Genomic DNA, 12,395 nt, shown 5'->3' on the forward strand with positions numbered 1-12,395 from the left:
AGTGACGAGTCTCTGCGAGAGGGCCTCTCTCCAGGTGACATGGGTTCGAGTCTGCGGCGCCTGGAGCGGTGTCGATGCGTCGTGCGAGACTGGCTTCCAAGGCTCTGTAGGAAAGTAGAAGGAGTACCATTCAGGCAGATCCACTGGAGGCAGGTCCAGCTGCTCACAGAAGGAGGGCAGGTCCTCAGGCGTCCGAAGTAGTGCGGTGCGACCTCTAGTCGACGCTGAGAGACAGAAAGGGAATTTCCAGCGATATGGGATGTTGCGAGTGCGGAGCACTTCCAGCAGGGGGCGCAGGCTGCGCCTGTTCTGTAAGGTAATCTGTGACAGGTCCTGAAAGAGTTTTATCTCAGCGCCGTTGAATAGTATGCGCCCTCTGTCTCTAGCTTTTCTGAGAATTTCTTCCTTGAGGGGGAAATTCACAATGCAGCAAACAATGTCTCTGGGAGGTTCCGAATCCCGAGGAGGGGGTCTTAATGCCCGATGTAGTCGTTCCATTTCAATGGGAGAGTCTGCGGGCCGGTTAAGTAGATCATTAAAAATAGAGCAGACCGTTTGAGGTAGATCGTTCTGGTCTATCCCCTCCGGGACTCCCCTCACCCGTACGTTGTGCCTGCGTCCCCTGTTGTCGAGGTCTTCTACTTGTCTGTGTAGCTCGAACATGTGTGGCAGGTGCAAGTCATAGGTTTTCTGAACCTGCTTGATCGCTGTGGCCTGCATCCGGGAGGTCTCCTCCACCTCAGAAAGCCGGTTGGTCATTTCGTGAAAATCCGCTTTCAGGTCGGAGATCGCCTCTGTGAAAGTGCGCTTCAGGTCTAGGGCCACCTTTTGGAGGTCTCTTTGGATGTCCAGGAGACTGGGGTGTGGGGTACCGGGTCCAAAGTCATCCCCGTCCATGGTCGGGTTTAGGGGGCCACTGAGTGAGGCCGGGGATGCGGCTCGTGAAGCTTGGGACGCCTGCGCCACTTCGTGATGCGTTGTTTGGCGTGTGCGAAACAGCTCCGGGATATTGCCAGAGGCTTGGGTACCCGGGTCTCTGTGGGTGCGGGGTGTGGAGGAGCTCTTGGTGGATCTGCCCATGTTAGTGAGGATTTACTGAAGTCCCCTGATGTGCGTCTGTTCGCCCTCCGGATGCTGGAGCTGGCCCTTTACATGACCATTGTGGGGCCCCCCAGGGTCACTTCCCCTGTTGGGATGTCAGCGTGGTCTGGAGGGGGTAGACTCTGGCTCTGGAGGAACGCGGGGCCTACTGGGGGGTTAGGGTGTACCAATATGGCCGCCTCCTACCTCCACTCCTGGAGCTTGGATGTTGCGTGGGTGAGGCCGGATGCCTCCAGGCACCCTCTGTCTTCTGCCCAGCGGTCTTGAGGATCTCTGCTGGGGCTGGGAGGGCCTCCGTTTCCGCTGTCCGCGGCGGCACTCGGGTGTGGAGGATCCTAGGGCCTCGTAGGCCGCAAGATGGCGGTAGGGCCTCGTGGGTGACACCGACTTCAGGCCTGGCTTCGGAGGTAGCTTCGGGTCCCCGCAGCGGCCGGGGATGTCGCCGCCTGCGCTCCGACAGCTAGGTGGGGTGCGTAGGAGCAGACACGCTCGCCGCCCATGGCGGTAATTCAGTCCGGAGGATCCCTGGCTTGTGTAGGCCGCAAGATCGCCGGCATTTTTTTTTTTTTTTACATTCAGCTGTCAGCGGGGAACCCAGATGAGTCATCCATTGTTAAGGACTTGGCGGCTGGCTAGCAACCAGCTATGGGTCCCCACCCCCAGGCTGTTTTTGACAAATATCACATGTGAAACCGCCAACAAATCCCTGGTGATAAATATCACTTTTTTTACTGTTTTGTTTGTAAATTGGACTTAAGAGCTTACTTCATGTTTTTTTTTTTTTTTACGATATTTACTGGCACATTTTTCATTTTGGGATGGTGGGAGCCCCTCATAATGAGCACAGCAGGGGTACAGCCCCAGGAGGAAGTCAGCACAGCACAAGGATGGTGGGAGCCCCTCATAATGAGCATAATGAGTCGACGACTGCCATATTGACAAATGTATTTTCTGCTTTTTAAATTCATCATAATGAATGTTCGTAATTGTTACAAACAGTTAATGAAAATTTGTGTTTTGTACGAATCCAAATTGAATTTCGGACACGAATTATGAAATACGAATTAATGGCTAATACGAAATGGAACGGAACAAAACAAAATTAATTTATTGATGGCACACATGTCTAATAGGATGCTTTGGACCAGCCACCCCTGGAGAATGGTGCTGGATGCTGTCAGTGTTCTGATATATAAGGACTATCCATAGTAGCTTGTGTTCCCTACATAGATTGGTCAGATATTATCTGCATTAACAAATTGGGTAGTATATAACAACTATGTTTCAACAAAAGCTGTTATAGCTCTATTTTATAACTGCTCTTCTCTGCTGAGATTTATGGGAAAATATCAGAGTTAATTTGGGTTCTTCTTTGGTTTCTTTGCTGGTTTTGATTGACTGGGCCCTTGCAGTTTTTAACTACGGTAATATTATTTTTCCATACTATAAAAAAAAAAATATTTATTACTAATCTCCAATCCTCCTAAAGACATGGATTTAACGAACATTCATGAAATGCACCAAATACAATCCAACCATTGGATAACCACACGAATGTGCAATGAGTTGTTATAATCAATTATCATCTTATTTTTATGATGGTGCCCGGGTGGAGGAGTCTCAAAAACAGCAATTGTAATCTGTATCAGAGATCGGTTTCATGTATGTATATTTTACTGATTTTCAAAAAAGTTAAATGAGAATGTTAAAATCTTTGTCTAGCTGATAAGTATAGAACTGCTACAACCTCGTACAGAGCCTCTGTACAGGCATACCCCACTTTTAAGTACACAATGGGGTTTATTTACTAAAGCTGGAAAGTGCAAAATCAGGCTCATTTCTACATAGAAACCAATGAGCTTCTAACCTCAGCTTGTTCAATTAAGTTTTGGTAATAAAACCTGGAAGCTCATTGGTTTCTATGCAGAAGTGAGCCTGATTTTGCACTTTCCAGGTTTAGTAAATAAACCCCATTGCGTACTTAAAAGTGGGGTATGCCTGTATTTGTTTGTATTTCACATATGGAGTTGGTTATTTGGTCAAAATGTATTATAAGCCATGTCTTGCACCACAGACACACAACTTTTATTTGTTCAATTATACAGTATGTTTACCTAGTGACAGCTGGATGTATTGTTATTATATGTATTAATCCAGAGGTAGAGTGGGTATTATGTATGACCACAGACCGTAAACAATTTGTATCTGTGCACAGATGCAAACAGTTACATGTAGCAATAACAGTGCCTGGAAAATGAAGGGGTAACATGATCACTACCCCACAAAGGTTTTTAAAGAGTGGCATCTACTGCATACGCATTGTTGTTTTGTAGATGTTATGGTGCCTAAGTGCTAGGGAGATACTATTATAGGAAAACCTTTCCCATGAAAACAAATTTAATTGTTCTGCTTAAAATAGAACATGTTGTATAAGTATAAAGAAGCATTTGTCTACATATCAAGCGGAATAGTGCTATAGAAAACTTTAATACTAATGCATTGATGAAGTCCTGGTTCTGGAAGAAATTGATTGTTCCTAAATAAATGTGGAACTTTGTTATTGAGGACTAGAGTTCCCTGGTCAGGTAAAGCAGGGTACTAAAATGGTTTTCATTGTATAGCCGGCCAGACACTGTTTGTTTTCTTTTTTCATTTAGTGGAAGGAGGAATCCACCATGCCAGGACAATGGGGGTTATTTACTAAAGGCAAATCCACTGTGCACTTCCATGGGCACTACAAGTATACATCACTTGGAAGTGCAGTCGCTGTAGATCTTAAGGGGACATGCAAGGAAAATAAAAAACAGCATTTTTGCTTGCACATGATTGGATGATAAAATCAACAGAGATTCCCCTCATTTCAGATCTTCCCCTCAGATCTACAGCGACTGCACTTCCAGATCTACAGAACTTTGCCTGAAGCTTGGATGGCTGTTTATTTGAAAATTAGTTAATTTCTTCTTGGTTCACCATGGCCAACCTGCTTTGAGATCACTGGGGGTCAGTGTGATTCATGCTACATTTGTGTTAACACATTCAACCTTGAAACTGGTGTTTTATTTAACCACTTCCTGCCCACCATATAGCAGAATGATTGCCTGAAAGTGATTGTATTATCCTGACTGAGCGTCATATGACATCCAGCAGTATAAGCCACTAGCTCACGCCCCCGGTGATCTAACACACCACATCTCCAATCCCAGTAAAGAGCCTATGACGTAGGCTCTTTACCATGTGATGAGCTGTATCTAATCACAGCTCATCACATGGTAACCAGGAAGTGTCGTTTGTTTGCTTTTCCTCTTCTCTCACTGATAAGGCACGAGTAGACGAGAGCCAGTCGGTGGTTCTTCTGATGGGGGGTCTGCTCTAATAATCAGCACATTGATTATCAGTGCAGACCCACCAGGGATGCCCACTAGAGCCCACCAAGGATGCCAATCAGTTCCCATTAGGGATGCCAATCTGTGCCCATCAATGATGCCCATCAGTGCAGCCTCATCAGTGCTCATTAGTGAAGGTGAAGACTTACTTATTTACAAAGTTTTTATAACAGAAACGAAGAAAAAAATGTTTTTTCCTAAATTGTCTGTCTTTTTTTATTTGAAACGCAAAAACTAAAAACCCAGTGGTGATCAAATACCACCAAAAGAAAGCTCTATTTGTGTGAAAAAAATATAACAATTTAGTTACAGTACAGTGTAACCACGCAATTGTCATTCAAAATGTGACAGCACTGAAACTTGAAAATTGGTCTGGGCAGGATGGGGGTGAAAGTGCCTGGTATTGAAGTGGTTAACATTTAGGGTTTTGTTGCTAAACATTGCAAATTACATAGAGGCATGTATTGTGTGACCTTTTTAAATGATGTTCAGCAGAAAGTATTCTCCTGAAAGACTGTATATTTTGTATATACCATGGTATGTATTTTGCTTTATTTACTCTTTTTCCCCCCTTAGTCTATTTAGTGTGTTTAGATCTAAAATAGAATCTAAACATGATTTATCTCTTTCTAGGTAGGTACATACAACATATACTGGATATAAATGTTTTATATGTATCACTGACAACCAATATGTGGAATGCTCAAGGCAGCAACTCTAGGTTTTCTGCAGAGAGATTTACTGCTTTGCTTTGAAGAGTCAGAATAGCCTTTGTTAGGAATAGACCTGAAAAACAGATCATCTTAAATATACATGACTAAATTGTTCAGAGGAGCAACACCCCCCTGCTATCTGTTAGCAGATATGGAGCAGAATGTTAAGTTACACAGAACAGAGGCAGTGAACAGACAGAAAAGCACAGGCCATGCTTGCAATTATTTAGTAAAAAAAGAAGTAAAACTGGCCAAAACTCATCATAGTTTACAGCTTCAGCTTTACAGTGATATTAAAGATTTTTTTTAAATAACAAACATATCATACTTACCTGCTCTGTGCAGTGGTTTTGCACAGAGCAGCCCTGATCCTCCTCATTTCAGGTCCCCTGACAGTGCTCCCTCCTGCCGAGTGCCCCCATAGCAAGCAGCTGGATATAGGAACACCTGAGCATGCTCACCCCTGAGCCACTGCTCTGTGTCCATTCACGCATGGATTGTGGCTCAGCCCCACCCTCTCCTCATTGGCTTACTGGCTGTTATTGACAATGGCTCCCACTGCTGTTTCAGCCAATGAGGAAGAAGAGACCCGAGAGAGTCGCTGCTCTCCTGCACATCGTTGGATCACAATGGGGCTTATTTAATTAGTAGGAGGGGCTGCTACACATAGAAGAGTTTTTACCTTCATGCATAGAATGCATAAGGGTAAAACTTTATGAACCTTTACAACCAGTTTTCATCCACAAGGTAGCAAAATAGTTATTCAGTTCCTGTTCCAATCCATCAACTCAAGTTTGTTTTTCTATACTAGGAATCAAGTAATAAAGCCCACTCATCAATATAGCTTGTTTCCTTTTAAAAAGTAATTTTATTTGAAAGTTTTATGAATAATACACATAAGAGTATCAGTAAATACGATACAAGTGCAAGAAAGTATTGCGATTTGGGAAGACCAGACAGAGCCATTGTGGTACAGACAGTTTAATGTATTCTACTGTACATGATGACCTCTATTGACTATTCTGAGTGTTTAATCAATGCTAGTCAAGGTTAAATTGTATCACAACTAATCTAATGTCAGCTAGCATCTAAGAATACATAGTCCACACAGTATAGTGTGCAATGGGGACCATGAGTGTTTACATTCTATAAATCAGTTCCTATTTTTCTATTATCCTTACCATCTATTATTAGGTTGCAATCATGAAACAAATACTGTAGAAATATCTCTATGGGAGTTATATGGACTGGTGATTGACAAGGTCAAATACATCAAAACATGTTATTACAGTACATGGTTGTACCATATGTATTGTATTTTACTAGCACCTGCGAATAATAGAATGATCAAATAAAGTCTGGATAAAAAAAAATCTCACCCAGACTCTCTTTAACTGTGCTGTACTCTTTAATTGCCACATCGACAACCAGTTGCATATTAGAATGGCATTCATGCTTTGGTCAATTGTAATGGCTGTTGTCTTCTCATAAATATGTTCATATACTGTATCTCTAGTGCTTTAAGATTAAATAAAAATGTTAGTCTTTTTTTTTCTTTCTGTGGATATATGTAAAGAAAAACTACATGGCAAGCTAGGCATTCAAAGTGCTGCTTTACAGCACAGATTTAACACAAGCTAGTGTTATTGAACATGCATCTTCTTATTGGTGTACCCTGCAGAGGGGTGACTTCTGTGGCATAAGGCTTCACTATTAAAAATGTAATGAGAGTATCTAAAAGTAGCCAGAAAGCTCTCCAATTTAGAATTCGTTGCCGACTTCAGTGTACATAGAGTGGAGGAAGTAACATATTATTACACACGTGTCTTAAGGTGGCACCTACCAAAGAACACTATTCTGGTACCCAAAGCATCAACTCTTTCTTTTTCTTGAACTAGGAACATGAAAGAGATATTCAGATTGGCTGCTATCATCAAATCAGATATGTCTTTCAGATATTTTTTTATGGCTAAAGCCAAAAAAGCTTCTAAGATACTATGCAGACTGTACATGTGACCCCCTACTTACACCATTGTAGTTCTTAACCGGTTCCCGACCGGCTCCTGTGCATATACATCAGCAGAATGGCAGGGCTGGGCAAAGTAACATACCCATACGTTACTTTGAATTTCCCACCGTGCGCGGCACGAGCCTGCCGAGTGCTCCGTGACTGTGGTCGCGGGTCCCGTGGACTCGATCACCACGGGAATACCCGCAATTATGTCACAGAGCTCAAGAACGGGGAGATGCCGATGTAAACAGCATCTCCCCGTTCTGCCTAGTGACAGCACACTGATTGTCTGCTCCCTGTCATCAGGAACAATGATCAGTGTGGTGTCACACACAGCCACGCCCTCATACAGTTAGAAACACGTCCCTAGAAACACTTAACCCCTAGTGGTTAACCCCTTCACTGCCAGTGACATTTTTACAGTAATCAATGCAATTTTATAGCATTGATCGCTGTATTAATGTCAATCGTTCCAAAAATGTGTCAAAATTGTCCTATGTGTCCGCCAAAATGTTGCAGTCATGATATAAATCGCTGATCGCCGCCATTACTAGTAAAAAAAAATATTAATAAAAATGCCATAAAACGATCCCCTATTTTGTAGACGTTATAACTTTTGCGCAAACCAATCAATAAACGCTTATTGCGATTTTTTTTACCAAAAATATGTAGAAGAATATGTATCGGCTTAAACGGAGGGAAAAAAATGTATTTTTTATAGATTTTTGGGGATATTTATTATAGTAAAAGTAAAAAATAATGTGTTTTTTTCAAAATTGTCGCTTTTTTTTGTTTATAGCACAAAAAATAAAAACCACAGAGGTGGTACCAAATACTACCAAAAGAAAGTTCTATTTGTGGGAAAAAAAGGACATCAGTTTTGTTTGGGAGCCACGTCGCACGACTGCGCAATTGTCAGTTAAAGTGACGCAGTGCCAAATCGTAAAAACTGCTCTGGTCAGGAAGGGGGTAAATCCTCCCGGGGCTGAAATGGTTAATACTAGCCTATAATTCCAAACACAAATAACTCTTTTTGCAGATATTACTTATTGAACACATTTAATAAAAAATGCAAAGCATTTCTGTTGTTCTGTAGTTGGAAACTGGTATATTAATTCATTTTGTATAAAAAAAATTCAAAAGAAAGTGAAATAACCTTATCATATGGCTGGACTACCAGCGTTTCAAATGTTGACCTTAATTTAACTTGTATATATATTAAATAAATGTCTGTATCATATTTACCATCTATTTGCTTTTCATCGTAAGAAATTTAATTTAATTGTATCACATATTGTTTTTTAGGCAGGAACTGAGTGGGATGCCAAAGAAAGAATATTTCGGAATTATGGTGGTATCATGGGGCCTATGGAAGAGCCAACTGCAATGCAGAAGTGGGGAAAAGGACCCAATATTACAGTCACTGTGGTGTGGATTGATCCTGTAAACATCATTGCTGCTACATATGACATTTTAATTGAATCCACAGCAGAGTTTACTCATTATAAACCACCCCTGAACTTGCCTCTCAGGCCAGGCATCTGGACTATCCGTGTTCTTCATCACTGGGTCCCTGTAGCTGAAACAAGGTTTTTGATATCTCCCTTGACGTTTTCAAATAGACAGCCAATAAAAAATGGTAAGTGTTACATCAATTACAGCTCATTTTGTAAAACAAAATAACAGTGTTGAAAGATTTTCTTTGTGAGAGCATTGGTTATATAAACGTAGGCAGTATGGCTCCCCCTGCTGAATTAGTTTGCCTATGTAGAAAATTTTGTTTGACAAGACTAACAACATTTTCTTAAGATCCATTCAAACCATTGCAATGTGTTAATGTATGCAGGTTAATTCGTGCTACGCCTCACAGAACATGCATTGTGTTAAGGCATCTCATTTATTTGAATAGGCTACCTAATGCAGCAAACAGATGCATGTATTATTTGCAGCAAGGCATCTCTATGCACACTAGTTCATTGCCAGCTGCAACGCATATCCATTGGCAAGGTGCATTGGGGGTGCTATTCAGGAATTAATGATACAACATTGCACCGATGAATGTAATGCCCTGTACACGCTGTCAGACTTTCCGACGGAAAATGTGCGATCGGATTGTGTTGTCGGAAAATAGAATCATGTGTGGGCTCCATCTGACTTTTTCCGGCGGCATTTCTGACACACAAAATTTGAGAGCTGGATCTAAAATTTTCCAACAACAAAATCTGATCGTTTAAATTCCAATCGTGTGTAGACAATTCCGACGGACAAAGTGCCACGCATGCTCAGAATAAATTACGAGATGAAAGCTATTGGCTACTGTCCTGTTTATAGTCCCGTTGTACGTGGTTTACGTCACCTCGTTCTGAACGATTGGATTTTCTGACAACTTTGTGCGACTGTGTTTATGCAAGACAAGTTTTGGCCAAAATCCGTCTGAAAAAATCAGACGGATTTTGTCGTGTAAATGCCCGACCATGTGTACAGGGCATAACACATGTGGCCACAAGCAATGTAATACAATGGTGTAATGTCCCATAGCATCTTTTGGCTGGGAAATTTTACTGTACTGCTTAATTCGATTTGTTGGAGCACTTTTAAATTAAAAATGAGGTTGGACCTCAGTTTCTTATCCTAGAGGTAATGTTCACAGCAAGCTTAACAGACCAGTCTAGACTTTTCATGGCAACATATTAAAGCTCTGGAAATCTACAGGGCCAGTTGCAAGGGTAGTGCCTCCAGGCTATTTTGGGTTTCTTCACATTCTTCATTGGTCTTTCACCAGGAGTCTCCTGAATGTTCTAGATGTGAAAAAGCTACAAGCTACTTACACTGTTATGACTGTTATGAGTCATAACAGTTATCAGTACAATCTTTCAGAGTAGCCACATAGTCTTTATCGGGGTTCAGCAACTTACAGCACAAATACTAATGTGGGCACGTACAGCCATTTTCAGTAGCAACCAGAAGATCCACAGTCACATGTCTACAAAAATATTTGATATTTCTCCATACAATATGACTAGTAAAGTTTGTTAAATATTATCAAGTCTATATTGAGAAAAAATCGTTTACCATACAGATGCTTATTTTTTTTAAATGGTGGCTTATGCATTAATCTCAGCATTTAGATTGACATGTACAGCATGTGGGAATAGATTTTTTCAGACTTGAAGACATTGTTAAGTCCAGCTCAAAGCGGACAACATATCGTTCATAAGCATGTGTGCAGCTGGAATTATCATCATACAGCCCACAACTAAGCTGTGAAAGGCAGGGACAGGGATCACACGAAAACTGGAAGTCCAGTTTACTTGCTTGGTACATGTAAATATGAACATTTTTTGTGTATGCACTTGTTAATGTAAAAATGAATAAGTTAAACTTCCCATTAGTAGTTTATCTATGAGTGCAAAAATTGAAAATCTAGAGCTACAGCATGCTATTATTCACTGGCACGCATGTGTCTAATGTGTGTATATTAAAACTTAACGTGGAAAAGGTTACCGACCAGAGTCTATAAAATCATCACTAGACTTTTTTTATTTTTGCTATTTCCATAGATAATGACTACCTAGCATTTCCCAAAACCAGTACAGATACAACCAAAGTAGTTTCCTTTCTAGAAGAGTGTATTTATGACAGTCACACTTTTAATTTACTGTAAGTATAGTGTAGTATATATGTATAATGTAATTTATTGGAGCCTGATTAACCCCAATATAATAAAATACCAGTTATAGCAAAAAGTTACTGGTTTTGAGGTATCTATTATTAAAGCCCCACTGCATGAGGCTCCGATATTTACAGTAGCTGCAGGCAAAGAGCACAGGTGTCCCACGCAGCCCCATTACAGCAGCCTTTCAAACTCTATGAGACGCTGACAGCTGCTCAACGGTGCACCTATCAATATGAATGTTTAGGGCAGTACGCACCTAGGGACGAATGCCTGGAACCCAAGAAGCCTGTGTTCCGGGCATTTGTTCTTGGCGCATACTAAACGTTCATACTGCTATGTGCACCATAAGCCACAGCATCTGTCAGCCTCTCATAGAGTTTGTCAGGATGTGTCCTCCACCTGCAGCTAAACACCGGAGCCCCAAGCACTGGAACTAAACACCCAGTGTGCATGGGACCTAAATTACATGCAAAGGGATTAAAATTAGGACCTGTATGTGACTATATTCCCTCCTTAGCACCTTAGCGTGCCAGAACTGGGCAGGCCTGGTCAAGGAAAGGAAACTATGTTCCTATGATGCAGCAGGAGCTCTCTGTAAATGCTGTAATGCCTTTTACATTTTACAATTTTACCAGGTTGTATCAAGTGATTTTTTTAATAGCTACTATTATCAAAAAACACTGTTTTGCTTTTTATTAGACAAGAACTTTCCTAATTACCCAAACAGGATGTCCTACATGCTTTAGAGTACATCAATTATTTATATTTTGCTCTCATGCCAGTGAAAGGGAGAGTAGAAGGAACTGGCCTTCACTTACATAATGGTGCCAACTACAAATTTAGTCACTGCTTTAGCTTCCCTGATTTTTGTTGGAATACTTTGGCTTAGGTGGTAATTGGCTCAAACTGACCTTGGTGTTAAAAATGCCATGTTGTACTGATAAAGAAAAAATAAGAGCGTGACTTATTATTTTTTCTTTATTTATTGTTTGTGATTGTGTTACACAAAAGAATTGCTGCTTATTGTACATTTATATATGTGTTTATTTTATAGGGATAGATGATTTATAGCGCAGTTTTTACACTTTTTTTTATGTTGTATTGATAGCATTTACATTGAAGAAATTACTTACCCATAGGCATGTATATAAGAAAGGATGCATATTGAGTTGAAACATTATATTTGCACTGAATATACTTTTATTGACCATTCTGTAGAAAAAAAAAAGATAATTATTTCAAGAAAACATGCATTTGCACATGCATGACAGTCATGAAGTTTTCACGTTTGTGATAAAAGTCCAGAATACATGTACAACACGTATTCCTGAATCACTCTTTGTATTGCAGTGCTGAAAAAAAAAAAACATTTTGGCAGCACTGAATATTTGACCCTTGCTGGCTTTATTTAATGAGCAGCAAGTTGGCAAAGAACCTGTTTTGGCAATCCACAGTTTACAAAGCTCTAACCAAAGAGGAAATGTATAGTCAATATGTGGATTTACTAGTTT

At 40.8% G+C, this 12,395-nt stretch overlaps 1 protein-coding gene across 1 annotated transcript in view; it reads left to right on the plus strand.

Annotated features, from left to right (window-relative positions):
• The window catches only part of XYLT1 (xylosyltransferase 1), a 521,214-nt gene that overhangs the window by 487,340 nt on the left and 21,479 nt on the right, over window positions 1-12,395 (plus strand). The window contains exon 10 of the mRNA XM_077448934.1: window positions 8,514-8,847. Within this exon, the coding sequence (XP_077305060.1) occupies window positions 8,514-8,847 (334 nt within the window). The remainder of the gene's footprint in view (window positions 1-8,513; window positions 8,848-12,395) is intronic.

This window comes from Lithobates pipiens, unplaced genomic scaffold (genome assembly GCF_037356315.1).
Source record: "Lithobates pipiens isolate NorthernLeopardFrog02 unplaced genomic scaffold, aLitPip1_a1.2 Scaffold_22, whole genome shotgun sequence".
In the NCBI taxonomy this organism is placed as follows: domain Eukaryota; kingdom Metazoa; phylum Chordata; class Amphibia; order Anura; family Ranidae; genus Lithobates; species Lithobates pipiens.